This window comes from Onychostoma macrolepis, chromosome 12 (genome assembly GCF_012432095.1).
Source record: "Onychostoma macrolepis isolate SWU-2019 chromosome 12, ASM1243209v1, whole genome shotgun sequence".
In the NCBI taxonomy this organism is placed as follows: domain Eukaryota; kingdom Metazoa; phylum Chordata; class Actinopteri; order Cypriniformes; family Cyprinidae; genus Onychostoma; species Onychostoma macrolepis.
In genome coordinates, this window is record NC_081166.1 from 30,203,585 (window position 1) to 30,224,647 (window position 21,063).

At 36.2% G+C, this 21,063-nt stretch overlaps 1 protein-coding gene across 2 annotated transcripts; it reads right to left on the minus strand.

Annotated features, from left to right (window-relative positions):
* Positions 1-388: 388 nt before the first annotated feature.
* fam20a (FAM20A golgi associated secretory pathway pseudokinase) lies at positions 389-21,062 on the minus strand. 2 transcript variants are annotated; one of them, XM_058792895.1, is made up of 11 exons: positions 20,454-21,062; positions 13,734-13,945; positions 13,601-13,651; positions 11,105-11,183; positions 10,930-11,022; positions 7,404-7,519; positions 6,583-6,763; positions 6,125-6,234; positions 5,871-5,952; positions 4,797-4,856; positions 389-4,686 (listed from the first exon to the last, which is right to left on the minus strand). In XM_058792895.1, exons 1-11 carry the CDS (start codon positions 20,792-20,794, stop codon positions 4,419-4,421), a joined length of 1,593 nt encoding a protein of 530 aa, XP_058648878.1. In that variant the 5' UTR covers positions 20,795-21,062; the 3' UTR covers positions 389-4,418. The 2 variants fall into 2 exon arrangements, with proteins under 2 accessions (XP_058648878.1, XP_058648879.1); XM_058792896.1 differs by having other exon boundaries at positions 13,734-13,927; positions 20,454-21,061.
* Position 21,063: the final 1 nt, after the last annotated feature.

Sequence of the window (21,063 nt, forward strand, 5' to 3'; positions counted from 1 at the left end):
CTTCATGGCAGCGCCGCTTGTGTTTTCTATCAGTGAAGGGAGAGTGATTGATGAATGAACAGATGTTATCAAGGCTTGGATGCTCCTTCAAACCCAGATGTTTCTGCTAGTTCTGTGACCTGCTGATATATCGCGGACCACTTGATTTGTCAATGTTGCCCAGATTCCAGCGAGTTCTGTACGGAAATAATCATTTTGGTATAGATCGTCCAAATGGCAGTTTAAGCAATAAAAAGGTTGTTATTGAACCATCAAATGCAGTGGAAGACTTTCTTTCCTGATCTTATTCATCTTTATTTCATGTCGTCATATAGCCGTGCAAGACACAAGAGGGCAGCGTTCAGCCGAGAGAAACTGTTCAGAATGGAAATATTATTACTGTAACAGGATCATGTGGCTGTTCAGGTGTCATATTGAAAATAACTGATTACAGTTAGCTGCTAAAAGTATTTAGCATTTTTTATTTTGTGTTAAAATGTTCATTTTCGGCAGTTTGATTAAAATGAGCTTTATTTACTTTCGATTCATTTGTCACAGAAAAAGGAAGGGCCGCTCGAGTACATTGCATTGTGGGATATATTACGTGCAATGTTTTTTTAAAATTAGTTATTCATCAAGAATGCATTAAATTTATTAAAAGTAACAGTAAAGACATTTATAATGTTACAAAAGATTGTTTCAAAAAATGCTGTTTTTTGGACTTTCTATTAATCTGTGAATCTTGAAAAATAAAATGCGTCACAGTTTCCATAAAAATATTGTGCAGCACGACTGTTTTGAACATTGATAATAATAATAATGTTTGTTGAGCAGTAAATCAGCATATTAGAATGATTTCTGAAGATCATGACACTGAAGACTGCAGTAATGATGCTGAAAATACAGCTGCGCATCACAGAAATAAATTACAGTTTAACACATATTCACATAGAAAACTGCTGTTTTAGATTGTAATAATATTTCACATTTTTTACTGTATTTTTGATTAAATAAATGCAGCCTTGCTGAGCAGAAGACACTTCCAAACACAAATTGTAGTGTATATTCCACATTTTGGTAAACAAAGTGTATTTGGATACTCTATGCATTTGAATGCTGTCATGATACAGTTCTGGAATATGATTTGGGTTTGTATGCTGTGCGGCGTTTGCTGAAATGCTCATTATTATGGCCTCAAATGAGAAAAAAAGTATGAGCTACTGCTTCAAGTTATCAAGTCTCCACAGATGGGACTGAATTGGTGAATTTTAATTTTGCACTTCATGTACTCGGTCAAGTCATGACTGCTCGAGCGGTAAAATCAGATCATGTTTTTATGCTTAAATTAAAATTTTATGATCATACTCCAGTAGTGTTTGCATACATCACATGAGGCTTCCAGGAGCTGGACTGAATCAGAAAGTTTGCACATGTTTTGTCCTTTTAATGAGGCAATGTGAGAATGTGACAAACACTCATGAATTATTATGACCAGGTTTTGATTTACAGTTTTCCACCACCACCAACTCAGAAGTTAAGGTCACACTAATGCTGATGTGTTTAAGCTGTAAGACAATAGTGCAATAGCGTGGCGAACCACAAGTTGCAACAAAGCTTCAATGCTTCAAATGATTTGGTTTGATTAATTTTCAAAGATCCCACTCGACAGCCCGTGAAGAACAAGCAGATGAGACGGCTGAGGATTACACGCTTACAAACGTCTGGAAAATCAGCCTTTAGCTCCTGTAGCGAAATCAGTCTCGCAACCTACCGCAGTGTTTCTCTGCTGATGTGGCCTGTTTGTGTGCTACATCATCAGCTCAGCCGCCACTAATGGCTGTTTGTAGAAAAATGGACAGAAAGGGAACGGATAATCAGAGGAAACGCTTCCCGCTGTGCAGTTAAAGCACCACATGAATGGAGGTCTGAAGATCTGATCTTCCCTGTGAATGCTGCATCATCTGTCTGGCTCGGGGGTTCAGATGACTGTGTTGTTAGGTAGCTTTCTGAAGTATTATTACACAGCCCTTTTTGGCCAATTGTAGTTATGAGATAGAAGTTAAAATTAGTAGGTAAAAAGTGATGCTTATGAGATAGAAAGTTGAAATTATGAGATCGAAACTGACAAGTCCTGATTATGACACATTCTGTTTATATATATATATATATAATTTACATTTTATTTCATTGTCATGATCATTTGGACTGTTTATCTCATAGTTTTGATTTTTATTAATGTTAGTTTCAACTCTTTATCACAATTATGACATCTCATAATGTTTTGATCATTTTGACTTTGTACCTCAATTGTATTGATTTTTTTTACTTATTTGTAATATCACAGCCCTTTTTAGCCAATCATAATTATGAGAAAAAAGTTGACATTATGAGGTAAAAAGTGATATTTATGAGATAGAAAGTTGAAATTATGAGATAGTTATCATGACAGTTGAAATTGACAAGTCCTGATTATGACACATTCTGTTTATATATATATATATAATTTACATTTTATTTCATTGTCATGATCATTTGGACTGTTTATCTCATAGTTTAGATTTTTCTTGTTATTAAGTGTCAGTTTCAACTCTTTATCTCAATTATAATCTCATAATTTTGACTTTTTGTCATAATTATTTATTTAAACCTTTTATCTCTGACTTTGTACCTCAATTTTTTTTTTTTTAACTTTTTGTAATATCACAGCTCTTTTTTAGCCAATCATAATTATGAGAAAAAAGTTGACATTATGAGGTAAAAAGTGATATTTATGAGATAGAAAGTAAAGATTTTGAGAGAGTCATCGTGACAGTTGACAGTTTCTATCCAAAGATGCGAATTTAACGTATGCGCAAAACTGGAATATCACATAAAACATTTGCAAATACAGCACCGTTTCCATCCAACAATCAAAGAGAACAAAAACAGTCACTTCCTGATAAACTGGCACTAAATATCTCTAATTAAACTAGGAGAAGCCACTGAATATATTAGTTTTCATATATAATAACCTACTTGTTCCTCAGAGAGAGCAGACGTAACACAATTAATGCGGTCATTTCTTTCGGAATTAACTTTTTTATAATACGTTTCATGATCATTTGGACTATTTATCTCATAGTTTAGATTTTTTTTAATGTCAGTTTCAACTCTTTATCTCATAATTTCTTTAATCTCATAATTCTAACTGTCATAATTGTAACTTTTTATCTCTCTGACTTGTCATCATTTTGACTTTGTTATAATTATGATCAAATTTTGCTAAACTTTTTTACTTTTAAGTAATATCACACTTTTAGCCAATCATAATTATAATACAAAGTTATAAACATGAGATAAAAGGTCAGTCTTATGAGATAAATAGTGATACTTATGAGATATTATGAGATACTCATTCATAACAGTTGAAATTGACGAGTCGTGCTTTTTAGAATTTACTTTTTATTTCACTGTTTTAATCTTGACTTTTTATCTCATAGTTTTGATTTTTAATGCCAGTTTCAACTCTTTGTCTCAGTTATGATTTATCTCATAATTTTCTCTCATGATCCAGTGATGTAGAATCAGTGGGCGGGGCTAAACAGGCAGCGATGTCGATCTTCTTCTGCGGAGGCGGGGCTTATCCACACTATTACATCATAGAGTAGAACATTCCACAAGCTGTCGTTTTAAAACTGCAGACTGCCTTCAATATAAGCTGCTTTTGGACTAAAAAGAAAAGTTTTGAGTTCTGAAACTTACAATGTTTTTACAGCACAATGACCTCTTAAATGTCAAATTTTGGTTTCTCAGTTTAGTCATTTTTAATATCGCACAGCCCTTTTTAGCCAATCAATTATGATACAAAGTCATAAATATGAATAAAATGTCAAAATGATGACATAAAAAGTCATACACATGTATTTATATTATATATACTTGTCTATTGAAATTATGAGATACTAAGTTATCATGACAGGCAAAACTGAATAGTCATAATGACAAAAAAATGCTGTTTAGAATTGACGTTGATTTCATATTTAGATGTATTTCATAATTTAGTTTTTTGTCAACTTTAACTCTCAATAACTATCTCATAATTTTGACCTTTTGTCATAATTCTGACTGTCTCGTAATTATAACAGCCATCATTTTGACTTTTAATCTCTGACATTTATCTCATAATTTTGACTTGTGTGATCATTTTGACTTTGTCATACTTATGACTTTGAATCTCATAATTTAAACTTTTGGTCAATTTTGACAATTAAGACTAATAATATCACACAGCCCCAGAGCATTTATCAGAAATACAAATACTTTGTCCTCCTGATGTCTTTAGATGCCATGATTTTGGACGAGAGGTTCTGATTTAGTCTGAAAGTTGTTATCATAAAGTACAGAGTCAGTAAAACAGTGGACCGCTGATATCTCCTCAAACCCTGGCTCTTCTCGTCCTGTCACCTGTTGCTTGCTCCTGGGTGGCTTGTAGTTACTCTGGACGACTCTACAAAGTCTGTGATCACCACTTGTGTTTCTCCCAGCTTCTTCACACACGTTCCCACAGTCCTGAGCACCTGGCCCAGCCGGCGGTCCAAGGCCTGCAGGTGGTCCTCGGTCAGGACTGGCGTGAGAGGGTCTCTGGAGAGGGATTCCCTCATGACGTCGCTCAGACGGTACTCGGACCGCGCCAGGAGCTTCAGTCGGAACAGCGTTGAGCGCTTGATCCTGGGAGAGGTCATGGCTTTATTAAGTGTATGTCTAATACTGTTCTTCAGATCAACTTCAGAATAATATCAATTGATAATTGAAAAAAACCATTTGAGAAAGATCCTTACATGCAACACTGGGTCAACGGAGCAAGAATGGACATCTCATCATGAGAATGCCGGCCAAATCTGCAGCAAACAAGAGGATGAAGAAGCATGTTTGGCCACATAAACAAACAAACAAACAAACAAAAATAAAATCTTGCTTTGGTAAATCATAATTAGGAAAAGTCCAAATGATGAAATTATGAGATACTAAGTCATAATCATATCAGCGAAAATTGTTATATTTCAATTTTTGTGATGCTTTCACTTTTATCTCATAATTTTGTCCTTTTTCGACGTTTTATCTCAATCATTATGACATTTTCGTCACAGTGTCGACTTTTTGTCTCATAATTATGACATAATTTTGACTTTTTGTCACATTTCAACTTTTCTCAATTTTGACTTGTGTGAACATTTAGATTTTTGTCAATTATGACTTTGTATCAATTTCAACTTATCTCAAATATCATTTTGTCACACATTTATCTCATAATTTTTACTTTTTTGTCAGCTTCGGGTATTTATTTAGATTTTTGTTGTTGTTGTAATTCTATCTCAATTATGACTTTGTCTCATAATTTTGACTTTTTTATCAGTTTCGACTTTAACTCAATTATGACTTGTATCCCACAATTTGTTGACTTTATCTTATAATCATGAGTTTTTGGTCATAATTTGGATCTTTTTGTTGTCATTTCGACTCTCAATTATGACTTTCATCTCATTATTTCAACTTTTTGTCAGTTTCAACTTCTCATCTCATAACTGACTCATGTGACATTTTACATCATGATTTACCAAAGCATTACATTTTATTTCTTATATCGGAAATGGGCTTTGATAAGAAACCGCTCTGATAATTAAACAGTGAGAGGGGCCATTCACACAGAACCTTTATTTTTTGCATTTAAAAGTGCAAGATGTAAAGCAGTAAAAAAAAAAAAGTTTTAAAAGCTGAACCACTTTTGACTTGAGTGCTGTTTATAAAATGCCATGTATTGCAAAAGATGTGATCGCAACAGTCAAAACCAATGAAAGAGCAGTGCAATGCATTGCAGAAATGAGTTCAGTGTTAATGTCCAGATGAGCACATACCCTCTGGCGTTGTCTAAGTGGAGCAGGAAACCATCATCTCCAAACTTGGTGAAAATTTCATAGTGGTGTCTGTCCATGTTTCCTAAAATATGAAGGAAAATGATTTTAAGGTCAGTACACTGGCTTTAAAGTTTCCTTATTGTTAAAGTGAGGCTTATTTTGGTGCAAAACCAACCATCAACACACCACTTTGATTGTCAGGTATGAAAAGGCTTTACGTAAAATTTTGACATGAAGTGTGGATATTAACATGCCTGTGAGAAAGTCAAATATCGCCATGTCAATAATGTTGAGCAGTCTGTTCCCAGAGTTGTAGGGATATCGTTTTTTGACATTATCGCAGTATAACGGGTTGACCTCCCACCTGAGAAAGAAAGAGAAGACGTTAATTGCTTCAAGATGTTGGACTCATCTGAACATTACTGAACTTTAGACCCTTTTGTGAGCATGACAAACATTTTTGCTTCTTAGCCACGGTTTGGATCAAGAGCTGTGTTTCTCAATCCAAATAAGGACGTTCTACGTTACATAAAACAACTAGTGCTGATCAGACTTTTATTTTCTGTATAAATCAAGTTAACCTGAATCTAAATGGATGCTTTTTACTGTCTTAAACCACATTCCTGTTCTTATTAAGTCACAAAGAGAAAACAAACGTTCTTTGTGCTCAAAACTGAAGAGTGGTTTAGTGTGTGTGAAAGTCCCGGCGTACTCCTCTCTCCCGGTGAAGCTGTAGGCGCGGATCCAGGGGTTTGGGATGGAGATTCGCGGGGCGATGCTCAAACCCGGCAGATAAGCAGACATGGAGCCCTCCAGCAGATCCGGATGACCACACACCGCGTACTCCGACTTACACACGTATAAACACTTGGCAAAGAAACACGTGTTGTTGGCTGGTCAAGGAAAAAGAAAAGCATTCAAAACAACTCACGCTCTGATATAAAACAGGCCCAAAAATTAGGGACACTGTATCTAAAAGTTTGGGGTCTTTTTAATGTTTTTGAAAGAAGTATCTTCTGCTCAGCAAGGCTGCATTTATTTAAACAAAAGCAAAACAAACTGTAAAAATGTGAAATATTATTTAAATCTAAAACAGCTGTTTTCTATGTGAATATGTGTTAAACTGTAATTTATTTCTGTGATGCGCAGCTGTATTTTCAGCATCATTACTGCAGTCTTCAGTGTCACATGATCTTCAGAAATCATAATAATATGCTGATTTGCTGCTCAACAAACATTTCTGATTATTATTATTATGTTGAAAACAGTTGTGCAGACCAATATTTTTGTGGACACTGTCATGCATTTTATTTTTCAGGATTCACAGATGAATAGAAAGTTCAAAAAACAGCATTTATTCGAAATAATCTTTTGTAACATTATAAATGTCTCTAGTGTTACTTTGGATCAATTTAAAGCATCCTTGTTGAATAACAGTATTTAAAAAAATAGTGCTTACCCCAAACTTTTGATGCTAATTACAGTAGTACGGATTATATAAAATGTTTTTGTTTTTTGACTGGTAAAGTCAACCTGGAGAGGTGAAGAAAACACTGCGCAGCTCCTCGTTGTGTGTTATGTACAGAATTTCACCCGTCACGTTAATGAAGCGTCCAGCCACCGGTGGAACTCTCCGGAAGTCCAGCACTCTGCACAAAACACACATATTCACACATCAATGTTATCAACCTGATTCTTAACAAATGAAGTTTCTTTAAATCATATTCTGAGTGAGATATCATCCTAAAACATCAAAATAGGTGTGCTAGTGGAATTTCTATCAGACTTTAGAGGCAAGCATAGAGGGATTAAATAATAATATGCTATTCAACAGATTGATTCTTAGAGGATTTTTTAATTTATCGCCAAACTATAATAGCAATTCCACTGGCTTTCCTTCAGCGAGTCATTATTCTTCATCTGAAGAGATTACGCTGTGTTTAATCAAGCTCAGATGAGGAATAACCTGCAGGAAAACACCCTTCTCTCAAGTGTGTTTGCTCACACCACTAATGACAGGGTGGATCTCTTGGGGAATTTTTCCTCGTTGCTGTCGACAGGCTCGTTCAGTGGGGGTTTGTTCTTTGTAAAGCTGCTTTAGAAATGATATGTATTGTGAAATGCACTATACAAATAAACTGAACTGAACTGTAATCCCTCAGACTTGAGAAACGCTCTCAATGAGAAAAATGGAGATTCTGCAACATGTTTTACAATAACTAACAATACAACAACAATATTAAGGCGAAGTATGTAATACCTGCGCCAGTTGCGTTGGTCAAACAAATAGATAGAGCCCTCCCATTTTTTGGTTCTAGTATTTTTCCCATTTGTTTATACCATAGAGATGTAGTTTAAGTTATCAGTCCTGAACTAAACCAACCAGTTATGAGGAGAATCACAACTACAATCTTTGATTTGAAGCAGAAAATCAGACAATAACATACAAGACTGTGGACTTAACTAGCAGCATTGCAAATGACAATGGATTAAAAACAATATCTATCTGTCTGTCTATCTATCTTCCTATCTATCTATCTATCTATCTATCTATCTATCTATTAATCTACCATCTACCCACCTATCTATCCATCTATCTACCCAACTACCTACCTATCCATCCACCCAGCCATCTATCTATCTATCTATCTATCTATCTATCTATCTATCTATCTATCATCTATCTATCTATCTATCTATCTATCTATCTATCTATCTACCCACCTATCTACCCACCTATCTATCTATCTATCTATCTATCTATCTATCTATCTATCTATCTATCTATCTATCTATCTATCTATCTATCTATCTATCTATCATCTACCCACCCATCTACCCACCTATCTATCCATCTATCTACCTACCCATCCATCCACCTATATATCTATCTATCTATCTATCTATCTATCTATCTATCTATCTATCTATCTATCTATCTATCTATCTATCTATCTATCTATCATCTATCTATCTATCTATCTATCTATCTATCTATCATCTACCCACCCATCTATCTATCTATCTATCTATCTATCTATCTATCTATCTATCTATCTATCTATCTATCTATCTATCTATCTATCTATCTATCTATCTTCATCTATCTATCATCTACCCACCTATCTATCCATCTATCTACCTACCCATCCATCCACCTATATATCTATCTATCTATCTATCTATCTATCTATCTATCTATCTATCTATCTATCTATCTATCTATCTATCTATCTATCTATCTATCTATCATCTACCCATCTATCTATCTATCTATCTATCTATCTATCTATCTATCTATCATCTATCTATCTATCTATCTATCTATCATCTACCCATCCATCCATCCACCTATCTATCTATCTATCTACCTATCTATCTACCCACCTATCTATCTACCTATCTATCTATCTCATCTATCTATCTATCTATCTATCTATCTATCTATCTATCTATCTATCTATCTATCTATCTATCTATCCATCCATCCACCTATCTATCCATCTATCTATCTACCCATCTATCTACCTATCTATCTATCTGTCTATCTATCTATCTATCCTATCTATCTATCTATCTATCTATCTATCTATCTATCTATCTATCTATCTATCTATCTATCTATCTATCTATCTATCTATCATCTACCCATCTATCTATCTATCTATCTATCTATCTATCTATCTATCTATCTATCTATCTATCTATCTATCTATCTATCTATCATCTACCCATCCATCCATCCACCTATCTACCTATCTATCTATCTATCTATCTATCTATCTATCTATCTATCTATCTATCTATCTATCTATCTATCTATCTATCTATCTATCTATCTATCTATCTATCTATCCATCATCTACCCACCTATCTATCTATCTATCTATCTATCTATCTATCTATCTATCTATCTATCTATCTATCTATCTATCTATCTATCATCTACCCATCCATCCATCCACCTATCTACCTATCTATCTATCTATCTATCTATCTATCTATCTATCTATCTATCTATCTATCTATCTATCTATCTATCTACTTATCCACCCATCCATCCATCCATCTATCTATCTACTTATCCATCCATCCATCTATACAATACCAGTCAAAAGTTTTTGAACAGTAAGATGTTTTTTTTAAAGAATTCTCTTCTGTTCACCAAGCCTGCATGTATACAGCAAAAGCAGTAATACTGTGAAATATTTTTACTATTTCAAATAACTGCTTTCTATTTGAATATATTTTAAAAAGTAATTTATTCCTGTGATTTCAAAGCTGAAATTTTAGCAAGGTAGTGTGTGTGTGTACATATATAAAACTATTGATTTAAAGATGTTGATTGTGTATATTTTATGTTTATTACAAAATATGCATATTATTGTACATATCTTGGGAGTGGGAGGGCACTAAAGAGCTCTTTTGGCGTGATTTGCTCATTTTGATTCTCTGATTGGTGGAGATTTCTTTGCAGAATTATGGGTAATGCAGTTTTTCATCAGGAATTCTAATGTTGAACAGAATTATTAAAAAAATAATGCAGACTGGCGACTTCAACAAAAGCGTATACTATCAATTAACAACCTCATACGTCACAACAGGTTGGCCTTGAACAGCTTATAAGTGATTGTTTAAAAATCAATTCCATTATGGAATTTTTACTTTCAGAATCTGACTGTTGCTCTCTATTGAGTGAAGTAATCTTGCAGTGCGAGTCTGGATGAGTGGTTAAAGAAAGCCCACAAGATTTGGAGTTTTTTAGGGAAATCAACATGCAAACGGCCGACAGAGTTTTTGTGTCTGTAATCTATAAGATCTTTTCTAAGTGAGATTTTATGGTCTCTGTTTTAGTGGATTCATTTGATGTCAGTCTGCTCTAGGGTTACATCACTGTATAATCGTCCACAATCACGCTGAAGCTCATTGTCTCAACAGGCCTACACAATGATGTACAGTATCCCACTGAGGTGCTGCCCGAGGGCTTTCATCTGTTTACTCATATCAGATCCTTCACAGTATAATTCATTCCTGCCCTCGAGGACTGTCTCTGACTCACCTGTCGAGGTGGAAAGCTGCTATCTCAGCATTGTGCCTCTGGAAGTCGACAAAATAGAAGAAGTTCTCCGGAGTCTCTTCGTGTCGCTCCTGTCTGAAATCAAGGCGGACCATTTCTATCAGTTCAACCTAAACCGATGTATAATAATCTGTACCTCCAAATAACAAAGTGTTACCTCATTGGTTTAAACATAGCTTTGCCAAAGTCTTGGAGCTTCAGGGCCAACTTCAGGTGAAGACCGCTGGGTTTAACCACTGATGGACATTCAGAAGAAGAGAAAACAGTATTAATATGAATGTAGCCTACAGGTATATATCAAAATTTTAAGCTAGTTAATAAACTACCAATAATTGAGACATACAAAAAGAAAACACACTATGCATTTAATAGAGAATACTTTTCTGTAATAAAACATTCAGTTATATTTAAGTACGGTAATGTTTCTAAATGTTGTATATAAAATAATATACAAGTAATTACACTCTTAAAAGGTGTTTCGTGATGCCACAGAAGAACCTTTTTGTCTAAATGTATCCATAAAGAACTTTAACATCTGAAGAACATTTCTGTTTCACAAAAGCAATATTTGACCGGAACGATAAAAATTACGGTTATTTTCATCTGTATTACTATTCAACTGTAACTATATGTTACTATGGTTACCGATGTTTATAGGAAGTGCATTAATATAGAACGTGATTAAACTGACCTGGAACTACCACGAATTTAATCAACACCTGCCAGCCAATCAGAATCCAGTATTCAGACAGACCATGGCATAAACAATGCTATTCAAAAGCTTGGGGTCAATACATTTTTTTTATGAATCAGCATATTAGAATGATTTCTGAAGGATCATGTGACGCTGAAGACTGGAGTAACGATGCTGAAAATTCAGCACTGCGTCACAGAAATAAATTCTGTTTTAAAGTATATTAAAATAGGAAACCAATATTAGAAATTGCAATATGATTTTATTACAGTTTTTTCTGTATTTTTGTTCGAATAAATATAGCCTTGAGCAGAAGAGACTCCCTTAAAAAACATAAAAAATTTTACTGATCCCAAACTTTTGACTGGCAGTGTGTATGTATATATATGTATATATATATATATATATATATATGCAAACTGATATCCAGTATAATGATTTCCAAGAAACATATTCCTTTTTTTTAAAGTTTTATTGTGTTGGGGTGGAAAACAGGATTAAAACTGTCAGGAAATTGCTGTAACACCTGACTCTGTTTGGACTGCGAGATCGTATTTTTTTAACTCCCCAGAGTCGACCTTTCAGCTGTAATAGTTTAATTATAGAGGGATCTTTACATAACAGGGCCTGCGGTGTACAGTGTGCTCCAGCGCTGCTTTGTCTGAGGTTGTGGGAAGCCGTGGCAGTCTGCCGAACCCTAAACCGCACCGTCCAGACTCCTTTTAGCTCCTTTCCAGCTCAATCATATCAATAGTTCACAAACTCAGCCATGCTCCAAAATAACACACAAGTAATGAGCGAAATAGAAAAACAACACAAAAGGTCGAGCCAAACAATAAAAAGCTTGTAGTTGTACTGTATTAGGCCAAAAAGAGCTGAAAGGGGGAAACGTCACGTGATGATAGCATTATAGCATCTTTTACAGGACTGACGTTTACTCTAGACTGATTTCTTGAGTGACAGATATTTGTTTCTGAACGCTTATAAAATGGCCTCATCTACCTTAAACCAGCGGCCGTTCATTATGAAACACAGCGCAGAGTGTTTGTGAACTTACAATAACATACTGTATACAGTTCTTGCATCAAAGTTACAGTCTCCAAACAAGATGAGCAATGATGGTTAATTGTAAATTACCTCAACTAATAGGGTAAAAATGACATTTTAAAAGACGATACATGCAATTTTATTGCAAAACTCAGTTTTTGAAGAGCAAAATTGAACTGAATTTCACAATATTACTTATTTAATTCACAAAACTATGCAGACATGTTTTATATACACAGGGTTGGTAGGATTTTTTCATGTTTTTCAAAGAAGTCTCTTCTGCTCACCAAGGCTGCATTTATTTTGAGCAAAAATACAGTAAAATCAGTAAAATTGTGAAATATTATTACAATTTAAAATAGCTGTTTTCTATGTGAATATGTGTTAAACTGTAATTTATTTCTGTGATGCGCAGCTGTATTTTCAGCATCATTACTGCAGTCTTCAGTGTCACATGATCTTCAGAAATCATTCTAATATGCTGATTTACTGCTCAAGAAACATTTCTGATTATTATCAATGTTGAAAACATTAATATTTTTGTGGAAACTGTGATACATTTTATTTTTCAGGATTCACAGATGAATAGAAAGTTCAAAAGAACAGCATTTATGTGAGAATAGAAATCTTTTGTAACATTATAAATGTGTTTTATTTAATCATTTTTGTCACTTTTGATCAATTTAATGCACCCTTGCTGAATAAAAGTATCAATTTGTTAAGAAAAATTTTTTTTACTGACCTAAGTAATAGGTATCGCCTCATAATCGACATTCCCAGAAGTTCTTACTCAGAAGTGGCCATTATATTTATTTTGTATGCGTTTATGCACATTGGAATGTTTTATGTTACTTTTTTTCAGCTAAAAATGTTCGAACCTGGTAGAAAAGTAGTGTAAAAATATATATTTACCTTGAGAGCAGTCACATGCACCCTTCAGTGCTTTCTCATCCTGAGTGAAATCTGTCAGACACAATGAAATACTGCAGGATGAGATCGTGCATTGCATCAGATTCGATAGATTTAGGGTTTATTTGTCTCTGACCTGCGCTGATGACGGGGGCCGTCTGCATGTCTCGCAGGAGTCTGTCGATGCTGCCGTCGTCTCTTGAATACAGCGCATAGCGATTGATCCCTAGATGGAACTGCAGCCAGCTGGCCTCGGGGTCAAAGGTCACGGGATGATCGGGTATAGTGATGTTTGAAGCTGCTGCCGCCTCGATGTAGAACTTCTTCAGTCTGTACGGGACAACGAGACTTGATCTTTTATTATATAATATTTCGATTTTGAAATGAAGGGTTTTTTTTTTCTCTCTCTTTAAACATGAGTTACTTTCCCACACAAACCTTAGAATGAAATGAGTAGAAATTACACATTTGGTGAGCTCTCTTTTAAGTCATCAACCTAGATAGGTATTATTAGCTCTTAAAATAATGAGTTCCTTTAGCGAGCACAGGTCTGCACATGTAGGAAACTTTAAGATGTAAAACAGCACAATCTGATTCCAAAGCCTCAGAAATCTGCCAGCAGCATTCTTTGGCTCCCAAAGAAATAGACTTTATGTTTTATTACTGTAGAACCAAGCCACACACACGTCAACATACATACATACACACACACACACACATACACATACACATACACAGACACATATTTGACAGCATTTAAAAGCCAGCATGAATATAATACTATTTATTAATATAACAAGAATAAACATTTAAATATATAAATAAATATAGATAAATATACACTGCCATTCAAAAGTTTTGGATCAGTAAGATTTTAAATGTTTTTTAAAGATGTTTATTTATGTTTATTCTGCTCATCAAAGATGCATTTATTTGATCAAAAATACAGAAAAAAACTGTAATATTGTGAAATATTATTACAATTTTAAATAATGATTTTCTAGTTTAATATACTGTAAAATATAATTTATTCATGTAATGCAAAGCTGAATTTTCATCATCCATTACTCACTGCAAGCTGCAATAATATTTCATTATATTACTGCTTTTTTCTGTATCTTTGATCAAATAAATGCAACTTTGATGAGCATAAGAGACTTCTTAAAAACAACAACAAAAAAAAACATTAAAAATCTTTCTGATCCCAAATTTTTGAACAGTAGTGTAGATATATTTTAAATATATTATAAAATATAATTTTGTTATTTTTAGTTTTTAATCACAAAGGCAAAACATAATATAATTTTTTATTTTAATGAAATAGCATAAAATGCCATTCACACATTAAAAATATAAATAAACAATTAAAAGGATAAAACAATACAATATATTATAATAAAATATATTATTTTAAATATATAAATTGAATAACAATCAATAATTATGAAAAATATATGACTATTATATTAATATAATAACTATAAAGAAATAAATATAATTTTGCTTTATTTTTAAACACAAAGTTATAATACTATATTAATATAATAACAATTAATATGCATTTAAATATATAAATGTATAATTTTGCTTTATTTATTTATTTTTACATGAAGGCATAATACTATTATAATAATTAAATTTCATTAAAAGAAATGGCATTCACACATTCCCAATTTAATGCCATAATGTCATATATTTTTCAGGTAAACAAGATAACGAGATATTACATGAGGAAAAATATTACGGTGGGATTATAATATAATAATAATATATATAATCACTATTATTGGTGTAACCTTTAATTTTGTATGCATCTGTACAACTTTTTAATACATTTTGTATTCAATGTATAGAGTACATTTGATCTAAATGATGCATCTTGACTCGAGTCTCGGGCAGAAACAGAATCACCACGTCACAGATCATTGATCCTTTTTAGAGCAAATATTTGCCGTTGATCCTCAGAAACTGTCACCATGACCGGTACATGCATCAGCTTGAGACAGCATCATGAATAGAGAAATTAGTTGAGAGACAAATACATATAAACTCCAGAAATGTTAAGCAGGAGCCCACGCATGAGAATATATAAGTGACTTCTCTCTCTGCACTTCAGCGCTGCGTTCATACTGAGTGCTCACAGCTCATAAATATAGCACAAGCACACTTTTGAGGTGTTTTCACCCCCAATCAGAGATGCTGACCACTGACCAACCCACAACTTCTGAAACAACAAACTCTGGACTAGTGCGTCCTGATTAAAGTGGGTGGTTTATAGCGAAGCTCTGATTATGTGGGAGACACTTTGTGTTGCTCATTGGCCCCGGCTGCACTTTAACTGAACGCCATCACGGCCGGTGCAATTAAAAACAGAGTGATTTGTCTACACCACTCCCTATAAAACACAACATATAACCTACAAAACAACTGAAAATACCATTTTCCGTGGGGCAGCAAGAGGGAGTTTTGCTATAAAAAGCAATCCTTTGAGTCAAAGATTCTGCAGCATTGCCTGACTCTCTTAAAAATAAAGGTGTTTAAAAGGTTCTTCACAGCGATGCACAGATAGAAGAACCATTTTTGGTTCCACAAAGAAACATTCAGTCAAAGAACCATCTCTTTCTGACCTTTTAGAATCTGAAGAACCTTCGTGAAACAGAAAGGTTCTTCAGCTGTTAAAGGTTCTTGACAAAAAAGGTTCTTCTATGGCATCGTGAAGCTCCTTTATTTTTAAGAGTGTACTAAGAGAATATAGTTACAATAAAAATATTGAATTAAATTTATAATAACTTTTAAATTCATTATTATATTATAATATCACTTAATTTTTTTTAAACAAAAAGGCATACTATAATACTATTCAATTAATACAATAATAATAATTATTATTATTTATTTAAACAAATAAAATAATAATTTTGCTTTATTTTTGTTTTTTAAATACAAAGGTATAATAATACTATTGCATTTATTCACATAACAATAATAATACCCTATTAAATGAATTCATATAATAATGTATATTTAAATAAATGAATATTATAATTCTACTTTATTTGTACTTCTTTAAACACCAAGGAATCATTTAATAATAATATATATATATATATTAGTGCTGTCAAACAATTAATCACGATTAATCGCATCCACAATTAAAGTTTTTGTTTACATAGTATATGTGTGTGTACTGTGTATATTATGTATATATCAATACACACCCATGCATGCACACATTTAAGAAAAATATGTTACGATTATATATTAAATAGATTTATATATAATATAAATTATATGAATATGTATACATGTAAATACATTCAAAATATATACTGCATGTGTGTGTGTATTTATATATACATAACAAATATACACAGTACACACACGTATATATTATGTAAATAAAAACATTTATTTTGGATCACGATTAATCGTTTGACAGCACTAAATGTCAGACTTGTGTCCCTGTGTCCTGTGTTTTCCTCCCCATTGTGCCTTCCCACTGACCCAGTTTCCCCCTCATGTTGATTATTTCATTTGTTCCAGCCGTGTGTTATTAATTATCTGGTTTTCTCCAGTGTACTTAAGCCCTGCGTTTCCTTGTCTCCAGCGTCCGGTATTGTATGTCTACCCCTCGTCCTACGTGTGTGTGTTCCTGCCTGTTCCCTGTGCTTCTGGATTGGAAAGAATAAAGACTGTTTATGTTTATTTCCCTTTGTCTCCGCGCTCCTTCGTTTCTTCGTCTCCACCACAGAAGACAGAGCCGTGACAGAATAGCAGACCTATACAGAAAGTAAATGGTGCCCCTTCTCCCCGTGACTCAAGCCCACCGGCCGCCCAGTTCACCCCCAACCGACAGAGGAGGATGAGGAGGAAAAGACTGTTAGCAGCCCTCATCCTTGCCTCTGAATCGGCTCCAGCCCCAGAGTCCGCTCCAATGTCAGCTCCAGCCCCAGAGTCTGTTCCAATGTCGGCTCCAGCCCCAGAGTCCGCTCCAATGTCGGCTCCAGCCCCTGAGTCCGCTCCAGTGTCAGCTCCAGCCCCAGAGTCCGCCTCCAATGTCAGCTCCAGCCCCAGAGTCTGTTCCAATGTCAGCTCCAGCCCCAGAGTCCGCTCCAATGTCAGCTCCAGCCCCAGAGTCTGTTCCAATGTCAGCTCCAGCCCCAGAGTCCGCTCCAATGTCAGCTCCAGCCCCAGAGTCCGCTCCAGTGTCAGCTCCAGCCCCTGAGTCTGTTCCAATGTCGGCTCCAGCCCCAGAGTCCGCTCCAATGTCAGCTCCAGCCCCTGAGTCTGTTCCAATGTCGGCTCCAGCCCCAGAGTCTGTTCCAATGTCAGCTCCAGCCCCAGAGTCCGCTCCAATGTCAGCTCCAGCCCCAGAGTCCGCTCCAGTGTCAGCTCCAGCCCCTGAGTCTGTTCCAGTGTCAGCTCCAATGTCGTCTCCAGCCCCTGAGTCCGCTCCAGTGTCAGCTCCAGCCCCGGAGTCCGCTCCAGCCCCAGAGCACACTCCAGTGTCGGCTCCAGCCCCGGAGTCCGCTCCAATGTCGGCTCCAGCCCCTGAGTTCGCTCCAGTCTCGGCTCAGCCCCAGAGCACGCTCCAGTCTCGGCTCCAGCCCCGAATCCGCCTCCAATGTCCGCTCCAGCCCCAGAGCACCCTCAAGTGCCCGCCTCCAGAGCGCCATCCTGTTCCTGCTAAGCCCAGGGAGGGCTCCCGAGTCCCCTGACCCGCGGTGGGTCCTGGAACGGGCGCCGCCCTGAGGCCTTCCATCCGCCTCCAGTGTCAGCTCCAGCCCCGGAGTCCGCTCCAGCCCCAGAGCACACTCCAGTGTCGGCTCCAGCCCCGGAGTCCGCTCCAATGTCGGCTCCAGCCCCTGAGTTCGCTCCAGTCTCGGCTCCAGCCCCAGAGCACGCTCCAGTCTCGGCTCCAGCCCCGGAATCCGCTCCAATGTCCGCTCCAGCCCCAGAGCACCCTCAAGTGCCCGCTCCTCCAGAGCGCCATCCTGTTCCCGTGCTAAGCCCAGGGAGGGCTCCCGAGTCCCCTGACCCGCGGTGGGTCCTGGAACGGGCGCCGCCCTGGAGGCCTTCCATCCGGTCGCCCTGTCCTTTGAGGCCTCCAGAGCGCCCACCAGTAAATGTCAGACTTGTGTCCCCATGTCCTGTGTTTTCCTCCCCACTGACCCAGTTTCCCCCTCATGTTGATTATTTTATTTGTTCCCGCCGTGTGTTATTAATTATCTAGTTTTCTCCAGTGTACTTAAGCCCTGTGTTTCCTTGTCCAGTATTGTATGTCTACGCGTTGTCCTGCCTGTTCCCTGTGCTTCTGGATTGGAAAGAATAAAGACTGTTTATGTTTATTTGCCTTCGTCTCCTCGTCTCCGCCACAGTAGGTAAACCGTGACACTAATTTTTTTTTTTTTTTTTACACATGACCCTGAAGAATGGCATCAAACTGAGGTTCCACTATACTGTATTTCTAGTACACTGTTGTGTTTCTGGTGCTGTACTTTGACCCCGGACATCAGTGAGCGTTCACTGTGACCTGCAGCAGGATATGAGAGCAGATCCACGTGTCTCAATCCTGAGCGTTAGCACACACAGGCCAAACACAAGCAAACAAAACACTGAGTCACTTCATCTTCTTTAATCTGTCAGCTCCGTCAATAATGCCCTGACTCATGTTTGCGACTGCAGTATGCCCTTTACTCAGGAATGAGGTTGTCCATAACAAACTACATGCTTTAATTTCTCCTATTATAAACTAGTCTATCATAGAATAAAAGAATTATAGTACGTAACCTGAAATTGTTACTATTTCTACCTGATATGACCCTCACATTTAGTTTTGTTGGTGTAAACTAATGTATTTAGATCAATTAAGTTAAACTTGAACATAATTTAATTCAGTTAATTTAGATGTCTCCATGTAAAGCACACTTAATAAAGGGGAGACTGGAGCTAGTCGTCACATGTGGGTTACATCCCAGTGAGCACATTTTGAGTTAAAAAATTTGTTTAAATATTTCATTTAATCGTTTTTTAATTTTTAGAGTGAAATATTAAACAATAAAACGCACAAGCGTTGAATTTTGCCCTCATGACAAAGTTTGTTTTTTTTAATTATTTAATGTCAGGTAAGTTCAAGTTCTCCAATATTTCTTTGTATGTTGATTTTAAGCAGTTTAAAACAATGCTTTTATATTTCCATTTTTGGTGCATGAAATGGATTAGCAATAAAAATACCGCTAAAACATTTATTCATCTTAGTTAATGTTAATTTCAATGTAATACATTGTTGAACTTGTATCGTTTAATATTATTTAAAGCACCTGAGCTAACACTGAATAGCTGTATTTTGATTAACCTTAACAAAGATGAATTAAATACTGTAACAAATACATTGCTCGATACACGTAATGGAATTACGTAATTTAATTACGTACATGTTTGAAAATCATTAGACATTTAGAAAAGTAATCAAATGTAATCAGTTACATTAATAAAGTAATTGAAATAGTTACACTACTTATTACATTTTAGATAGGGAAACTTGTAATCTGTAACTTAATAGATTTCCAAAGTAACCTTCCCAACACTGTTCATTGTAAGTTAAATTTAGTCAATGCATCACCTGACTTTTACTAACGTAAAAGCATACTGTAAACTGTTACTTTTTTTTTTTCTTAACAAAACATCTTCTAAAATTCATCAATAAGCAACAGTTTGCCATCGTGACAACTTACCCCCTATCGTCAATGTGTGTTAAATACTGGTGGAAATCTTCAACGCTTGTGTCTATACAGAAGCTGATTTAACGATCATCCCTTCTAATGACCACATCACATTATTTAAGACAGTCGAGTACCTTTCCCAGCGGCTCACTTTCCTCTTGCAGTAGTTGACGAGCTCGTCTTCGTCCAGCAGCCGCTCCTCGGGCCCCAGCTCTGGAAGACGGATGTTGTAGAGCCGGTGTCTGAAGAGCCGCTCCAGCTTAGAGCCTCGCTCGGTGGAAACCGCGGTTATATTCTGGCTCGTGGTCCATGGGACGGTCGCAGCGGCTCCGTTCTCCAGGCTGCTGTTGGTGCATGAGCAGCTAAATCTGGGCAGGTGATACCAGCTTCTGAGTCTGGGAAGCAGGATAAAATGAATGTCTGCTGCCAAAAGGGTGACCAGAGCGATGGCCACCAGAAGCCGATCTCTTCTCATGTCAGCAGATTGATTGAAGTGACCAGTTGGGTTGAGGTGTCCTCCAAGCTGGTTAAGTTGGGAAAAATGATCTCCGCTTCTTCATCGACAAATCCTGCAGCTTCTGTTGAGTTCTCTGCTTATTCCATGTGCTCCATCTGACCCAGACAGCACAGTGCCCTTCTGAGTCAAGCCGCTTTGCTCTCTCTTTCTCTCTCTGTGTTCTGGACTGAAGCTTCAGGCAACATTCCAGCTGCACCTTCCCACTTCCCATGTAGACTCAGCCTCCC

Bases quoted from the DNA above. Each gene is read 5' to 3' on its own strand.
- fam20a (XM_058792895.1), bottom strand. From the start codon at position 20,794: ATGAGAAGAGATCGGCTTCTGGTGGCCATCGCTCTGGTCACCCTTTTG. The intron at 13,946-20,453 runs GTACTCGACTGT...TAAAAGATCAAG, and splicing joins AAAGTGAGCCGCTGGGAAAG to TCTCGTTGTCCCGTACAGAC. The intron at 13,652-13,733 runs GTCAGAGACAAA...TGTGTCTGACAG, and splicing joins GGCCCCCGTCATCAGCGCAG to ATTTCACTCAGGATGAGAAA.